This window comes from Salvia hispanica, chromosome 2 (assembly GCF_029641045.1).
Source record: "Salvia hispanica isolate PSC_SH4W2 chromosome 2, Shi_PSC_v1, whole genome shotgun sequence".
Classification (NCBI taxonomy): Eukaryota; Viridiplantae; Streptophyta; class Magnoliopsida; order Lamiales; family Lamiaceae; genus Salvia; species Salvia hispanica.
In genome coordinates this window covers 30,002,503-30,021,256 of record NC_142693.1, presented here as the reverse complement: position 1 = coordinate 30,021,256, position 18,754 = coordinate 30,002,503, and the positions used below count along the sequence as shown (strand labels likewise).

General features: G+C 35.1%; 2 protein-coding genes and 1 pseudogene across 3 annotated transcripts; 2 read left to right on the top strand and 1 right to left on the bottom strand.

The window, feature by feature from the left end:
- Positions 1-4,016: 4,016 nt before the first annotated feature.
- LOC125218820 (7-deoxyloganetic acid glucosyl transferase-like) lies at positions 4,017-6,005 on the top strand. The gene is made up of 2 exons (XM_048120601.2): positions 4,017-4,600; positions 5,022-6,005. Exons 1-2 carry the CDS (start codon positions 4,081-4,083, stop codon positions 5,939-5,941), a joined length of 1,440 nt encoding a protein of 479 aa, XP_047976558.2. The 5' UTR covers positions 4,017-4,080; the 3' UTR covers positions 5,942-6,005.
- Positions 6,006-9,268: 3,263 nt separating this feature from the next.
- On the top strand, positions 9,269-11,702 carry LOC125191943 (uncharacterized). The gene has a single exon (XM_048089381.2). The coding sequence runs from the start codon at positions 9,296-9,298 to the stop codon at positions 11,594-11,596; it is 2,301 nt and encodes a 766-aa protein (XP_047945338.2). The 5' UTR covers positions 9,269-9,295; the 3' UTR covers positions 11,597-11,702.
- A 2,640-nt stretch (positions 11,703-14,342) lies between these two features.
- Positions 14,343-17,030, bottom strand: LOC125202754 (uncharacterized; annotated as a pseudogene). Its single transcript, XR_016135467.1, has 6 exons — positions 15,998-17,030; positions 15,587-15,846; positions 15,147-15,517; positions 14,965-15,064; positions 14,797-14,886; positions 14,343-14,691 (listed from the first exon to the last, which is right to left on the bottom strand). The product of XR_016135467.1 is annotated as an uncharacterized LOC125202754 (transcript).
- Positions 17,031-18,754: the final 1,724 nt, after the last annotated feature.

Sequence of the window (18,754 nt, the reverse complement as noted above, 5' to 3'; positions counted from 1 at the left end):
TAAAATATCACGGAGCAAGAAAATAATAATAAATCTCCCCAAGATATATGTAAATCTCCCCAAGATATATGGAAAGTGGCATGATTTTCAATTCCTTAGAAGGAATTTAATTTAAATCCTAATTTAATTAGGATATGGAAAAATCTTTTTAGATTTGGCAAGATATGCTAGGATATTTGAATTTATTTATGGAAGAGAATAAACAAGGGATCAAGTAATATAGTAAAAATAATCCATTCTCCCATAATATAAGGGATTTTCGAAAATCCCCTTATATGACAAGGGTTTCGAAAATTTCATCAACAAAATAAGGAATATTCGGACTTTGGATTTAATTCGGATAATTATCCCAAACAACAATTTAAATCCAAGAAAAATAGGATTTCTTTCCAATAAATAGGAGGGGTCGAAAATTCCACATAATTAAATAATGCTCCTATTAAATTCTCACTCATCCCTTAGGAAAATGATTCAGCACAATATTATTTTCCCCGCATCCAAATATTCACATTTTCGAATTTCACCTCCACTTCACATTTTCCAACGACTTTGACCATTCCACGGCCACGTTATATTTTCCACCATGTTGACTATTCAATAGCCACGTCACATATTCAACAAGTTTGACTATTCAACTCAAACTTAGTCACATATCGCAATTAGGTCACAAAGAGTATTGCAATAAATCATTCATCATTTAATTCCACATATCATAGCATCAAAAGCATTTAATGCAAAAATTTCCATGTCTCTAAAATTAGGGTTCGAAAAAGTGGGATGTTACAAAAACATAAATGATTCAACTACCTTAGAACAACCAAAAAGAAAGTACAACTTAATTACCTTGGAACGAACGACCGGAGTATTAAAACGTCCACTATGAATTTTATTTATTAAAAATAAAAGAAATGAGATTGAAAAAGTATTTCCTCCGTCTCATAAGAATATGCACTTTTGGTTGAGCATGAATTTTAATTTATAATTGATAAAGTAAGAGAAGAATAGATAAAAAAAAAATATATATTAAAATATTATTAATGGAGAATGGATCTCACATAGGGAAAAAAAAATTAAATTAGAAAGTGTATATTTTTGTGAACCGACTAAAAATGAAAAAGTATATATTCTAGTTGATGGATGGAGTAAATAGTCTAAAATGATAAAATATGATCCTATTTAAGGCATCCCATTTATGTAGCATAAAGTCCAATAAAATGAAAGAAAGCCCAAACTTACAAACACTTTTATAAACCGCAAGCCCTACAGAACTGCGGTTCTTTCCTCCAGCAATCCAACTTTTTCAGTAAATTAAGAATCGATTTCCAAGTTCCAACTCCGATTTCTCAGCAAATTGATGGAGAAATCACATCTCTTCAAATCAAGGATATTTTATCAGAAAAAAACCGTATCAAAGTGAGATATTGTTGAAAGAAAAGATTCGAATTGAAGTTTTGAAAATCAGAATATTTGGCGATTGATAGATAGTAAAAATCATGCCAATTGTGGATTGTAAAAATTGAATTGCAGAAGTGGAAGGAAAAAGAAGGGAACCGTCACTCTTTTCTCTTTATCTTAGTTGCACTTGTCGCTTTGACTAAGATTGTCAATCGAATCAATCATAATATAAATTTGTTGGTTAATGTATAAGTTGAAGGTTAATTTAATTTCATTTTGTATATTACTTAATTAAAATTATTAAGGATGTAGTATCAAATTAGTTATAAAATTAGACAGAAAATTTCAAGGCAGAATTCGCTGATGTATACCATTATATTTAAAAAAGAGGAAATTGCAATTTTGGTTCTAAATATATGCTCAAAATACTATTTTGGTCCAAAACATTCACTTTTTGAAAAACGGGTCCATAACATATGAAAACGCTGTCTGTTTGGTCCTAAACATACGAAAACGTTGTCGTTTGGTCCTTTTTTTACGATTCCGTCAATTTTCTGACGATCAGCCGTAAATTACCAAATTTTTTGACCAAATTAGTAATTAATTTAAATTAAATTGAATTTAAATTAAAAAAAATTCTAAAATAAAATCTCTCTCACATCTCTCTTCCTCTCCCCCTCTCTCTCCGGCGACACCCAATACATCACTCTCCCTCATCAATTCTAAAATCTGAAATTTGTAGTTGTAGGCCTAAACCATTATTCCATCAAATTGCTTTGAACCCCCAACTCTAGTTGTTGATTCTTCAATGGCGTTTCAATGATTTCCACATCCTTCCCCATGATGCAAGGATTCGATAATCCATTCCACGAATTCAGCAGCTCAGCCAAACACCTTGCCACCTCCTTCATCAACCTCCTCTCTCTGCCCGACCTCACGCATTTCGCCGAACCCTCGCATACCTGGGCGCCGGAGCTCTAGGATCGTACTCGCTGATGAATTTCCGCTTTTTTATCAGCGGAATCGCCCAATCCACCACCAACGGTGACGAATGGCGGTCTAGAGGGCTAATCAGAGGCAGCGGGGCCAGGTTGGGGGGCGGGGATTGGTGTGGAGGAAATCGTACAAATTGTCGTTGCTCATGAATTCGACGAGGAGGAGGCGGCGGCCGTGGGAGTTGGTGTAGAAGCCGAGAAGGTTGGTGAGGGAGGGGCTGTAGAGGGAGGAGAGGATGTTAATCTCGTTGTCGAGATCGTTGGCGGAGGGCTTCTTGGAGTCGGAGAAGTTGGCGGTGGCTAATTGGAGGTCTTTGTAGGCGAATTCTTGGATTTTGATGGGGTGAGAATGAGAATCGGATGTGGAGATGGAGGAGTTGATTTTGCAGGAGGTAACCCTTTAGAATTGATGAGGGAGAGTGATGGATTGAGTTTCCTCGGTGAGAGAGGAAGGAGAGGAAGAGATATGTGAGAATTTCTATTTTATTTTTTTTTAATATTTTTATTTTATTTTATTAAATTATTTTGCATCATTATACTAATTAAGTCAAAAAATCGTTAATTGGGTGCTGACCGTAAAAAATTAACGATTCCGTCAAATTAGGACCACTTCGTTAACAATTTCAAATGTTTAGGACCCGTATTCCAAAAAATAAATGTTTTTGACCAAATTAATATTTTAAGCATATGTTTAAGACCAAAGTTCACATTACTCTTTAAAAAAATGGAGGATGATATAAAATAATTTGCAACATACGTCAGCAGTGAGCAACTTGCATAGTAGTTATTCAATTATTACTCAAAAATGCAACTTTTCTTGCCCTCTTTTCCACCGATCCAAGTCACTAGTTTGGTCAGAAAAGGATGATATCCAAATTAAAATTTGGTACTACAACAAAACAAGAAAAATAAACAAACATTATTATCAAATATCCAATTATTGAAAGTCGTAATAGTATTGTCATATTTCAACATTATACAAAATTAGTACTTCCAAAATTCCATTGTTATTGGAGAGTTTACGTGACTCTGTCTCATCAAATTATGTTTGTCGATATTCAAAAATACTTTATTCATCTGTTATTAAATATCGCACATTATTATTTTAGAATATCTATTACTATTAAAAAAATCATATTTTTAAAATCAAAGTTTATTCAATATCTATCTATGGACGATGGAGTAGGTTAGGTTTATGGAATATCTATCTATGGAGCACGAATTATTAAAAAAATTAAAAGAATCGAAAAATTACCAAAAAACCATTAAGTTTGATCTACCTCTAATAAAACTATGACATTTTTTTTGTCTAGTGACGAAAAATGTCGTGCTACCTGTATGAATTTGTTGACGTTACGCGTAAAAATAAAAAGCGTGGCAAACTAGTTAGATTGTATTAAATGAAGTAGTCGAACATTTTGCGGCATAGTACTTTTTATCTGTCATATAATCTATTATTTCTGAAAGTTTCGGGATTGGCCAAACATGACGTCTCCTACACAAAGAAGTGAAAGACAATGATTTAATTCGCAATCAACCAACTAATAATAACACAAATGAAAAACAGAATCTTGACTATCCGACATATTAATATGGTCAATGAATGAACTAATGGCCGACTTTGTTGTATTAGACAACATTGTAATATAAATCCAACACCAAATTACATCGTTTGCATCTCTGTCCAAAAATGGGCTCCGAAGGTGAAAAGATGCCGCCTCATGTCCTCATCTTCCCCTATCCGATTCAAGGCCATCTCAGCCCCATGCTCAATCTAGCTCATCTTTTCTGCTTATCCGAATTCCACGTCACCTTCATAGTTTCCGACTTCAGCAACCGCCGCCTCCTTCAGCACACCGCCGTGGCCGCCACCTTCGCCCGCTACCCCGGCTTTCAGTTCCGGACGATCTCCGATGGCCTCCCCGACGATCATCCCCGCGCCGGGGAGAGAGTCTTGGAAGTCTTCCCCTCAGTCACAAACGTGATGGTGCCGCGCTTCAAGAAGATGATGGTTGATGAGGATTTTTTGGCGTCCGCGGCGCGTAGGCCGGTTACATGCCTTGTCGCGGACGGGTTGCTTAGTTTCGCCGTTGATTTTGCGGAGGAGAGTCGGATTCCTTTGCTGTATTTCCGCACTTCGACTCTTTCTAATTTATGGGCTTTTTTCCATATAAATGAGCTTATGGAAGCTAAAGAAGTTCCTGTGAAAGGTATATATCGTTGACTCTTCATTTCTTGATTTTGATTTTTAATAATATAATTGATTATACATCAAGTCAAAATACATTAAATTTGGTCAAATTCTAGTATGTTTCGCAACTATTAAAATCAGTTGGAAAAATTATTAAGTTTGGACCTTTTGAAATTATATACACTCGAGAAATTATGCATAGTTGTGATCACTGGTGGATTAAATGATTTTATATATTCATAAAGAAAACGATATCGTTGAAAACCAACAACGATATATTACACGCATTCGATAATTTTCTCACCATAAGATAACTAACTGCGAACAAATCAAAATTTTATATTTTTCTGACTTATTTTAAAGTGATGGGACCACAAACTAGAATTTGACCAAAATTTATGATTTTCCAAACATAACCAATTTTCCTATATATTGTGTAGGAGATATGGATGCGTTAGTGAAAAGCGTACCGGGAATGGAAAGTTTCCTCCGCCGCCGCGACCTGCCGAGCTTCTTCCGCGGTGGCGGCGAATCGAACGATTCCTTACTAAAGTCGTTGGCCGCCGTGTCGAGGCAGCTTGTGCGCGCACAAGGTGCAATATTTAACACATTTGAAGACATCGAAGGTCAGATCATATCGCAATTGGGCAGCCACATACCGAAAATCTACACCATCGGCCCGATCCATGAGCACCTGAAATGCCGGCTCGTCGAGAAGGAGGCCGAGGCCGAAATTCTCTCCGGTAACTTCTGGGCGGAAGACCGGAGCTGCATAGACTGGCTGAACGCCCAGCCGCCCAGATCGGTGATCTACGTGAGCTTCGGGAGCATAACTGTTGTCACAAGAGAGCAGTTGATGGAGTTCTGGCATGGTTTGGTGAATAGTTCTCAGAGATTCTTGTGGGTGATGCGCCCGGATTCCATCACCGGAGGTAATCAAATCCCGGCGGAATTGATGGAGGGTACTAAAGAAAAGGGTTACTTGGTGAAGTGGGCCCCTCAGGAGAAGGTGCTCAACCACCCTGCGGTGGGTGGGTTTCTGACGCACAGTGGATGGAACTCGACTCTGGAGAGCATTGTTGCGGGTGTGCCGATGATTTGTTGGCCTTATTTTGGTGATCAAACTATTAATAGTAGGTTTGTGAGCGAGGTTTGGGGAATGGGTTTGGATATTAAAGATAGTTGTGATAGATTGGTTGTTGAGAAGGCGGTTATGGAGGTTATGGAAGTGAGGAAGAATGAGTTTATCGAAAGGGCACAAGATTGGTCTAAACTTGCTAGAAAGGCTGTTAGTAAAGGAGGTTCATCATCAGTCAACTTGGATGATTTGGTTGATTATGTTAGGTCATTGGTAATTTGATTGAATGACTTAAATAAAGTATAATGGGTTTTATAAAGTTTTCTTTGGTGATTTTGAATTTCAATGCCTTTTGTTTTAAATTTGGATTCAGTTTGGTTGCTATTTCGGTGTTTACACGATACTTAATTAATTGTTTTAGTTCACGATGAGGAGGAACAACGGCCGGTAGTTCGATTTTGTCAATTATAATAAAATTTTCAACCTCTTTCATAGGATGATGGAATGAAATAAAAATATGAATGAAATAACAACTTTTTACTATTTTCTTTGCACTTTTATTCCATTCTCTCATTCATTCCATAATATCAAATAGGTAAATAAAATAATCTCATTCCATTCCATTCCATCCCATTATTCTATTTCATCAACTTAAGAAGGGCCAAGTTGTTGAGTGTGATAATAGGCTGGAAATTTTGGTCAAAAATTAAAGATTGTAGTTGTCGTTTGATTTTTGTGGAATTGTCTCCTTGCTTGTATAAATATCTTATATATTCATTGCACGGTATGATCTTATTAATTGCATGTTGAATCTATCATTGTCTTTGGTAAAACATATTGTTTTCCTAATTATGTGTTACGTGTGTTCAGTGGTGAGAAAGTGGTGAGAACTAGGGTTGAGGAAAAATACCGAAATACCGGTCTTATCGTACCGAAAAAATACCGAAAATACCGAATTTTCGGTATACCGTGAATTTTGGTACGGTATGATACCTTACCGAAATCTTTCGGTAAGGTAACGGTATAAATTTTCAAATACCACGGTATACCGCTGCATATCGAAATTTGGTATATACCGTAAATTAAGGTATATACTGTAAACTAAGATATATACCACAAAAATATAAACACAATTATATATAAAATATATTTTATATATTTTTGAATTATAAAATCTATTGTGAAATATAAATATAATTATAAATAAATTATATTTAATTTATTTTTAAAATTATAAAATATAAGTAATATTCTAAATACTCTAATTTTCTATTTTAATTGATGTTGAACGTCAGGTATACCACAAAAGTAAGGTATACCGAACTTCAGTACGGTATACCGAAAATGAGGTACGGTATCAGTATGAAAATTCGTCATACCGAAAATAAGGTATACCGAAGTTCGGTATATCAAAACTTTGGTAAGATAAAGGTATGACTTTTTCGCATACCGTATTTACAATAAGATATACGGTATGGTGGTTTCGGTAAGATATACCTTACCTACCCACCCGTAGCGAGAACATGCTTTAAATGTACTTTTAGCGCACCAACAAAATGTGTTTGGAAATAATGTCTTAAAACAGCCAAGTTAGTCCCCAGGAAAATGAGTATAGCGTAAAGTTAGAAAAAAAAATGCTTATTTGGATCAATTACCACGGAACAGAAACAGAATTGATTTACTGAATAGTAAAAGAAATGTATCTAATCGTGAATAGGAAGTATCTAACAAAAATAACGTTGCATAAATTCATTTATTTATTTTGTAAAAGAAATGTTACTAGTACTCCCTCCGTCCCATAAAAGTTGAGACAAAACTTTTGGATACGGAGGTTAAGAATTTATATTAAATAAATAGGAGAGATGAAAAAAGTAGAAAAGATAAGAGAGAGTAAAGTAAATTATGGAATAAAAAAAAAGTGATTAGATGTTTTGTCTTTTATTAAAAAAGGAAATGACTCAACTTTATTGGGACGGGCTAAAAAAGAATATGACTAAATTTTTTTTGGGACGGAGGGAATACTAAATTAGGCAAAGCCCTCTAATTGGGCCATGGTTTTTTATTTGGGAATTGGGACAAACTTAGAAATCCTGCCTATTTGGGCCTGAGCTTCACATCTTAATCTCCGAGAATGTGTATGGTTGCTCACGGATGGATCTATTTATAGTCTATATACATATTATACATATTAGCTCTATCTTTAACGATAGAAACTTCTGAAACAATACGAATTTTATTATATAATTAGTATTGATAAAATAAAAATGATGAATAGAAAAATAATGAAAATAATATTAATAGATTATGGGGATCCACTTCATAAAAATAAAAGTTTCTATTTTTAAGAGACAAAGACAATGCATAATAGTATCCCTTAATTTCAAAAAAGTAATATATTATTGATTTACCATTTACTGCTATAATCTATAACTCAAATCATATACTTATAAAATAATAAGAGTAAATGTCTAAAAATACTTTATGATAATTTTTTTTTTAAAAGTAAAATTGGGTAAAAGTTTTTCACAATTATAAATTTACCCATTAACCATAACTGAGTCTTATGTTATCGCTTTCCGCATTTAATGATTTGGTTATAAATTATTCACTCTGTCCAATTCAAGATGCTCACATTTTCTTTTTAGTTTGTCTGATTAAAAATGTTCATTTTTTATATACTTTAAAATAAATTTCGCTATTCTCTCCTCATTAAAGTATCCAATCACACTTTTCACTCTATTTTATCATACACTTTGCACTCTGTTTTATCATACTCAATTATTCCACATAAAATCATGTGTCATTCAATAATGCGGCAAACTGCTGGATGGAGGAAGTAATTCTTTGCCTATAATATTGGTTGATAATGGATCAAATTAATGAAGTTGATTAAGGACAAAATGTTAAAATATATGGCTAATTGATACTCTTTTATAGTGCTATTAATTAATGTCTAGATGTTACTTTTATACAGCATCTCATCAAACCGTCGACATAATTTTCTTTTATGAAATTCTCTTATTATCAATATGAATTTTGCTTCTTCGCATACCTGTACTTCCTCCGTCCCGCAAAGATTGTCCCATTTCTTCATTTTTCGTCCGTCCTATAAAGTTTGTCCCATTTCACTTTTACTATTTTTAGTAGTGAACCTCATATTCCACTAGCTCATTCCTACTCACATTTTATTATAAAACTAATACTTTAAAAGTAAGACCCACGTTCCACCAACTTTTTCAACTCACTTTTCATTATATTTCTTAAAATCCGTGCCGGGTCAAAATGGGACTATTTTGTGGGAAATTTGGAGGCATATCTAGACGACAACGACTTGACAACCAGTCAAAATCATTAACTTAGTTTTGATGTGAAACCAGTACGATAATACGAGTTCAGAATCTGATACTGGAATGGATGCGAACGTTTGCATTTTTGGTAAAGACATCGACTTTTTGACTATAGAGTCTCACGCAGCCCAAAAAGTTATTCCTATTATTTTGATAATGCAGCCTGCCCTACTTTCTCCATCAAAGATTCATTCGATTGAATTTATAAGAGTGTGGTACATACAACCGTATACACCACCATCAATCAAAAAGAAGCAGAAATCAAATCGACTAGTTAGCTTCCGAGGCCATGGTTAATTTAACTGACTGCAGCCAGTTACGTGAGGAGGTGCAAACACAACTTGATTCAACCATGCCGTGGATAGGGAGATATATTGAAGTAGCTACTCTAGCCTGCGTGGCTGCTATGACGGTTGATTTTTCCGTGTCCTGTATGAGCAAAAGGTATTGGCAAAAATGTAAGTTCTTCTCCCTCAACGCTTTCTCGTTGACAGTATTAGCTGTGACTATGAAGATTCCGGTAGACCTAACAATCACAGACATTACGGACGAAGATCAACTTACACGGATTTGCAGCATTGCTTTCCTGTGTATTTGTATGAATAATTTCATGATATCTTTGGGGTCCATGGAGAATAATGACATTGTACCCAACGTAGCAGCTTTAGGCCTCCTAGTAATTACTATCACGGTTAATGTATGCATTCATATTGTTCAGATGGTTTTCGTTTCAAGTTATATGTTTCCCCAACAAATCTTATCTCTTGTAATCATGCTCCTCACCCTTGCAATGGCATGTTGTATGTCGTTGATGGTTCCAAGCGCCAAAATATACACGGAGTTGAAATATAATGAGATGCACAAATTGGTTGTAAATAGACAAGTAAATGAGAGTATTGATGAAGTTGAAATATTGGTAAAAGGGTATTGGGTGATGGCGGAGACCGCTTGCCCACAGTTTGTGCTGGCAAGATCTCCCATTTCTTCTACTTCCGCTCTCTTGTGTAGTTTGACAGTCCTACTACTCTCCTTCCAATTTCTAGTTGTTCTACATCCCAAATTATTCAGTTCAGAATTGATCATTTATTGTGACAAGTCATCCAACTATGGCGCGTCCATTTGTTCTATAATGATCTTTCAACTTATTGGAGTGATAGTTGGAAGTATTAGTCCTATATCTAGATGGTTCACTGCTTGGACCATCAGGGTTGCAGAGACAGAACAGAAGAGCTTCAGAGATGAACTCAAGGTGGACAAGTACTGGACTTCGAAGCTTGTAGAGTGGAGGGAAACACCACTTCCCTTCCGAATTTCAAACCCCATCTGCAGGAAGCTACATTATGATGTAGTAAGATTTTTTCTAAATATCTGCATTGTTGCTCAGATTCTCATTGTTTCATCTGGAAAACTGGTTCTATTTCTCTCTGTTTTTCTTTGGAGAGCAAGTTTCTTTCATTTTTGCAAGAAGGGAGGAACCGAATCTTCAAGGGATGTGGATTTTAGCCAATATGTCATTCTACTTGAAGGTGAGTCACAATTGCCTGATAAAATGGTCATGCGCATCTGCAAGATGGCGGATAGAATGATACGGGTAGGCGAAAGATACCGACCTAAGAGTCTGATCCGACTTGTGAGGAAATCTACAAACTTCAGTGGGGTGGTACAATTTGACAATAATCAGGAGGTTCCAAGCTTGTGTTCTCAAGAACCTCCAAATTGCTGGTCTCTACCGATCGTGACTTTGACGACTATTGCACTTGCACTTACCAACACTACAAATGATGAGGCTAACCAGCTATTGGCTAGTGTTACACAGGGCTTGTCAATTGTGAAGCTTATCGAGAAAACTCTGGACAAAAATGGGGAGTTGGAAAGCATCATAAAAGCAGCAGATGCGGTTTGGATTGGAGTTGAGGTATACAAAAAGTGGGATGATAAAGATCTTGAAAGCATGAGTGTGAGAGGCGCAACGCACAAGGAAACACTGCAAAACCTCTCTGATGTTGCAAAACAGATTGTGACAGAATTCACAGCTCAACCAGGAGATGTTCTGATGCATGACCCTCTAAATTGGCCTTCTAGAGTCATAGCTGCTAACTCAATGTACAGGATAGCTCAGTCGATCTTGGTAAGGGTGGAAAATGGCGAGCACCAAAGTGATGACGAACTATTTGGGAGTATATCCATCACCATTGCGGATATACTATCAGCGTGCCTCACCAATCTACTGCGAGTCATAAGACTCAAGTGTCACGAAAACGACTTCAGAAAAAGGCATGACAGCGTAATGCGAGCAGCTCGTCTTCTCGGTGAGAGTAAGGAGATTCTTGAAATTCTGCAGCAGCATGAGCTACCACGTTTGGATGTAGAGAAAGCTGGTAATATTGATGAGTGGAGGGCATCCATGGCGCCGGATATTGAAAATCCTTTGGCACCTCCTTCAACTTCAAGTGACAATGAAATATCTCATTTGGAACCTCCTTCAACATCAGGTGACAATGCAATATCTCCTTTGGCATCTCCTCCAGCATCAAGTGACAATGCAATAACTCCCTCAACATCAAGTGACAATGCAACAATTCTAGGGTAGTAATTCTAATGTTAGTTACCTTTTTATGTTTCTCTAGTGCATTTGAATTTCTATTACAAAATGTGTCTTAGAATTGTGATTGTAACTTTTATCCGTTTCTGTTTCTCTTCGTTGAACACTTGGATTTCTGTTGCTAGTATGTTCTTAATTCTTATCAAGCATGGTTGTAACTCATTTGATATACATTGAGCCGGCCACAGCTTGCTCTCCTATTTCTCCACCAAATGGATCGATTAATAGTGTGCAAATCTATCAACAAATATCAACTGTAAAACAGCAACCATATTTAACAATTAATCAAAAAATGAAAAAAATAATGTTGATAAGCTACAACTTGCCATTCTTAATTCACATTTTTATTATTTTACCAATAATTAAATAAATGACGAATAACATATGATTATTTTTTATAAGAAAGTGAGAAAATGAAAGAGGAATTGAAAGTGAAAGAATTTATTTTATCATTTATTATTTCATTATAAATTTCGAAGGAACTCTAACAAACTTAAACTACAAAAATAGAATGAATTAATGCAGAAAAGTACTCCAATTTAGTCACAAAATTTATTTAATGTATTCTTTAGCCACTTTATTTGATTTATTACCAACTAACACTATAAGCTGTTAAAAATCTTGTTATTCACAATTACTTATATGTATTCTTATTTTTTAATTATAAAATAATAACATTATTCATTATTAAGAGTGTTAGAAAATGTGAATTACAACTAAAAAGAACTAGTTCACAACTAAGATTGTTTGGGATTTGTGAATTGTAATAATAAAAAGTTATTCCCAACTTGGTCTATTTTAGTTGTGAATTATACTAGTAAAATTTAACTATTTCACAGGTAATGCATAATCGGCGTGTGAATTAGCAATAGCGATTACATAGGGTAATTAATTCCCAAAAGAGTAATGTTGTACTTGTTCATAAATTTGGCTTTTTGACATTTTAATTTAGTTGATGGTTTTTACTTTTTGTTTTATGATAATAAAAATATTAAATATTAACTCCTAGTATTATTTTATATATAATTTAATATTAATTTATTTATTTTTAAAAATCAAGGGTTTTCAAAAGCAAAAACAGGGCCATGAAGAATTATTAATCATTGACTACATATATTGTTGCAACGATAGCCAGGCCCAACTAATAATACCCAAGCATTCCGAGTTTGTCTCAAAACGACAACCACGGCCCAATTCCAGTGCTTCTGAGTTTGTAAAGAAACATTTATTTTCAGAATAAATTAGAGTAAACTACGTGAGTACATGTTTTATCTGATAAACTTGGATGATTTGGTTGACTACATTAGTTCATTGGTTATTTGATTGAATGAATTACATATAGTTCAAATAATGGCTTCTTAAAAATTTAGATTGATGATTTTAAATAAGGCATTTTACGTTGCACTTTGAAATCTTTGATGCTTACATGAGAATAACTCTACAACCTAAATATGCCCTTGCAGTTTTTAAATAATCTATTGATTATTTAAATCACAAATTTTAGCTATGACTAGGCCTGCTTATTCGGCCGGTTCTGGTTCTACCCGGTCCGGTTGACTGGGTACCCGGTTACAAATTATCATAAATTTGGGAATCGGAACCGGAATCGGATCCGGCCGGTTTCAGTTCCGAACCGGCCGGATAAGAACCGGTCGATTCCGGATCCGAACCGGAACCGATTTGTAGTTTCAATTTTAATTTTTTTTAAATAATTCAACATATAGAAATATAGCAATTAATACCGAAAAATTCAAATAAATACAAATCATCAAAATAACAATATTCATAATCCAATATTCCAATACCTAAAAACTATAATTCAATAAATACCTAAAATAATTAATACCTAAAAGTCCAAATAAACACAAAAAATACAAAAAATGCAAATCAACAAGATAACAATATGCATCAACCAATATTTAAATACCTAAAACAATAATTTAATAAATTACTAAAAAAATCTAACACTAAAAATTACAATCTATACACAACAAAATACGAAACCAATATTCTAATAAGGCAATAATATTCAAAAGACCAAAATCTTAATTACTCTATTTTGATTTTAGAAAAAAATCGATATATTAATACATTTAATCATTCACTTTAAACTTGATTTTTTATAATAAAAAAATCTTAATTAATTATGAGTTATTTTTTAAAATTTTCAATTATTTTTGAGTTATCATAATAGGAGCGAATCAACAAATAATTTTGATCTAATAAAAGGTGCGAAAAATTGAAGATTGATCACAAAAAGTAATACTTTCTTTTTGCAAAGGCAGTAATCACTTTTGCTAATAGGATAATCAAAAATATTTTATGAATAATAAAACAAATGAAATATGCTTAGTTTATTATTTTAATTTATATTTAAATTTTATAATATCTAAAATTGATATATTATTCGGTTCCGGGTAAGAACCGGTCGGTTCCGGATAGAACCGGAACCGGAATTTTCAAAAGCATAAGAACCGAAACCTGGAACCGAAACCGGTTTTTCCGGTTCCCGGTTCCTCAATTACCCGACCGGTTCCGGTTCCGGTACCGGGTACCCGAGAACCGGAGAACCGGTTAAGCAGGCCTAGCTATGACTCTTAATCTTAGATTGTGGCACAAATTTTTGCCGTGACTCTCATAATCTTAGTTTGTGGCGGTATCAATAAAAACTTCACCTTGTAGCTTATGTACCACGAAGTTGGTTTTTCCCGCGTTATACTAAAGAAACCATTGCTCAAAGCAAGGAATAAAATTGGATTTTCTTATACTATAAATTTATTGATTTTCTTTGAGCAATATTAAACTTTCACCTTGAGCAAATAGCTAATAAACTGCCACCATATCCTAATTTCAGCTGGAAATACATAAGAAACTATTGCTCAAAACAAGGAATAAAATCAACTAAATGAAGCAAAAAGGTTTCTATGAGTATGCATTATCACTTTGTTCTCATACGTATAGTGCTATTGTTGGAGAAAAGCTTGCGTTTCGCATGATGCAATCTCGAGTTCTCTTACAACAGTGCTCATGTCTGGACGGGAATCAGCTTCTCGTTCGAGGCACAACGCAGCAACGGCATCCATCTATTTTCAGCAGAAATCACATCACAGTAAAAGTAAAAGGAAGACACAAATTCTAGCATTGCATTTGGAAGAGTTAAATAAGTCAAATAACTGATTTTTAATTACCCTTGCAACTGCCTTAGGAGGGTAGTCTCCCTCTAGTCTAGCATCCACAATCTCGTGTACCTTGTCTTCGCGTAGCAGTGACCTTGCCTGCTGTGTTACATCAGTGTAAAGAGAAAATTGGAATCACTATATAACTCATACAGACTAAAACAACAGTTGTTCACATACCAATCTCGGAGCTAATACATGACCTGCCAAGAGTTCGTACAGAACCACACCAAAGCTGTAAACGTCGCCTTTCTGACTATGGCCTGCAGGCCATATAAATCTACAAACCAATTGCATTACCAAACTAATTCTCTTCATCAATCATCATTGAGAAATTAAGACAATAAAAATAGTAAACCTACTCTGGAGGATGGTACTGCAAACACGGGGGGAACGCGAGAGGATGGCGCTCATCAAGATAGGCTTCCTTACAAGAACACTCCATTGATTGATGAAAATAAGTTATTTTAGAAATTTCATCATCAAACAGTATAACGCTGCAAGATCTAACACCACGATGAACCATCGCCTTTCCATGAATGTAGCATAATCCTCTTGCAACCCCAAGAGCAATTTTACTTCTTTGAACCCATGACAGAGCCGGACCATGGAGACTGTTATGCAGGGAACATTGTGGATCAAACTCGTACCCCAAGATTTGCATGTCATCGTCCACGCAATAACCAAGTAGCTCAACCACGTGTTCATGCTTCAACCTAGATATTGCTGATACCTAAACAGAACAAAACTTATGCTTAGGTAACACAGTTTGTTTTCAAAGACGAATCAAAATATGTTGAACCTTGGATAGAAATATTTTCAGCGGTGACTTCTTGTAGAGCTTTTTGATTGCTACATGCTGTCCATTTTGTAAGACTCCATGGTACAAACTCCCTCCACTGGATTCGTTAGCAATCAAAAACCTCACGTTAAAATCGTTTGTCATCTCCCTGAGTTCTGCTATTGGAATGGCAGGAACGTCGATTACATTCTCTTTATCATCTGATTCATCAACTGAAATGGTAGGGAGCATGCCAACTTCTCTCAGTTCATCATACTGTACTAATTCTTCTTCTTCTTTTACAAATGCAGGTAGCTTAGTAACTTCAACCTCATCATTTTCGCAGTTCCTATATATGTCACCATAAGCCACATAATTGCATAAAGAAAGACTCATAAAATATATAGTTGTGTATAAAAAGAAAGAATTCACTTTTACCAGATGGTCTAACTCTCTTCCAAAATGCATTAAACAAACTTGTTGCCCCTTTCTCCTGCTGTTGAAGGGCAAACTCGAGTTGGGACACAACTCGATTCATTGCTGGCCGTTTCTTTGGTTCATGATTTAAACATCTCTTAGCAACCTCTAAAAATGTCTTGAGGCAATCTTTTGAGATTTTACCCCTCAAATTCGGAGAAACAATCTGGTCAGCTTTTCCATTTCGAATTTTTTCTTGAGCCCACATGGTCAAACAGAGGTAGTCCTCGTCAAGGCGCGGATCAACAGCTCGTTTCCCACTCAATACTTCCAACAGCACAACTCCAAAGGAATATGTGTCACTTGCCATAGTAAGCCTCCCCGTGGTAAAATAGCACGGGTCAAAATACCCAAACGAGCCCTTAACGCTTGCGCTGACATGGCTTGATGACATATCTGAACTCATCTGTTTTGCCAAGCCAATATCTGAGACCTTAGCTGTGAAATCTCCATCAAGAAGGATATTACTAGACTTGACATCACGGTGTATGATTGAGTTGGTGGAGTGAAGATAGTCCAGACCTCGGGCAGCTCCAACACAGATTTTAAGTCGTTGATTCCATGTTAAAGAGGATTGGTCGTCACTGTCCCTCACCAGGCCGTATAGGTGGTTAGATCTCAGACAGCGTTCCATTGGACATGTACTCGTAAACAAGAATCATCTCTCCCTGCTCGTTGCAAAAGCCAATCAGAGAGACCAGATTACAATATTGGATCTTAGTTAGTGTCGCTGTCTCGGCCGCAAACTCGCGTTCCCCTTGGTTGGAGTTTGAGGCTAGCCGCTTTATGGCCACAGTCATATAGCCGTTGTCGATGACGCATTTGTATACTTTTCCGAATCCTCCTTTTCCGATGAGATGTTCCTCACTAAAATCTCCGGTGGCTGATCGGATCTCGGCTAGTGAGAATTCATAACAAGAAATTTGTTTCACCGTGGATGATATCATTGTTTTGTCGAGAGGGTGCGACATTTTTTAGTGATTTCAACTTTAACGCTATGATCATATCTTCTATTGGTATATTAAATTTTGTGAAATATTTATTTTCGAGTTACATCGTTATTCAAAGATGACGTTGTTGGGGAAATTATTTAAGAAGTGATGATAATAACTCCAAGCATAAAATGCATATGAAAATTCCATACTGATGTCCCTGAAAGTGAAATAATTTAACCAGTGGCACAAAGTAAAACATGAAAACGACTCTGCAATCATATACCAATTATTAAAAAACACTTCATATTTATATACTCCCTCCGTCCCAAGATAAGTGACTTACTTCTTTTGGGCACGAGATTTAAGGAATTGTATTTAAATAAGTTAAAGTGGAGAGAGTAAAGTATGAGAGGGGGAAAAGTAGAAGAGAGAAGAGAGAATAAAGTAGGTGGAAAATAAAGTAAGAGAGGTGACTTTTTGCTAAAAATGGAAATAGGTAATTTATAGTGGGACACCCCAAAAAGGAATACAAGTCACTTATCTTGAGACGGAGGGAGTATTATCTGGAGATATCAATGGTGAATATTTTTTGTTAGTAAGCATTAAGGCACCCAAGTAGCCACCTGTTGATTTTATCTTAAATTAAAAAATCAATAGCGATTGCATTTCTGTAAGAAAATACAATAAATTAATAGATGTAGAAAGTGCACAAATGTTTTTACATAAAAATATTTTTTTCCTAAAAATATACTACCTCCGTTCTCCAAAATTTATATCCGGCACGAGTTTTAAGAAATATAATGGAAAGTGAGTTGAAAAAAATTAATGGATTGTGGGTCCTACTTTTATGTATTAGTTTTATAATAAAATGTGGGTATAAATGATTTAGTGGAATATAGGGTCCACTACCAAAAATGGTAAAAATGAAATGGAGCAAATTTTGGGGACGGATGGAAATCGAAAAATAGGATAAATTTATGACAATTGAATTTCTAAAAACATTACTATGAAATTCTTACGATTATAATTTTATGACATGCATGTCGTACTCATTTATACTGTGTATAGACTAAAGAATTATTAGAATAATAATTCGTCCATTAGAATTATTAGAATAATTCGTCCATTACACAACTAATATTACACATTACACCATTAATATTTAATGATGTGAGTGAAGCTATCTACTAATACTATTTCAATTCATTTTCTCATTTACTCTTTAACTTTGTCAATTTTTGCATTAAATACGTATTGTCTTCAAAGTCTCTAATTTTTTTTTAAAAAAAAAAAAAAAAAAAAAGAAGAAGAAACTACTAATATTATCATAGAAGTAAGATGGTAACCAAAATTAGAGACTCGGGACTAGAGTCGACTCATCACTACATCAGCCACGGGAATACCGATTAATTAATTGATATGATACCCGCTCTTCGAGAAGAAGGGAAGAAATTTCGTAGTCGTTCAGAACTTGATAATGGAGTTTTTTGGTACAAAACTTTCTTTTTTAAAATTAAAGGCATTAACTTTTAGACTTTAGAGTCACGCGCAACGATTAATATAGTTAATAATCTTTGATGCGAAGACTTGTGTCTCCATTCTCTCAGCGCGCATGACTTAAATGTGTGTGGTATATGCAACAAAATTCCATCCAAAGCAAATTATCAAACAAAGAAAAGCATGAATCAAATCGAGAGAATTAGCCTCCGAGGTCATGTCTCTATCTGACCGTGACTGCACCCGGTTATTCGAGGAGGTGCAAAACAAACTTGATTCC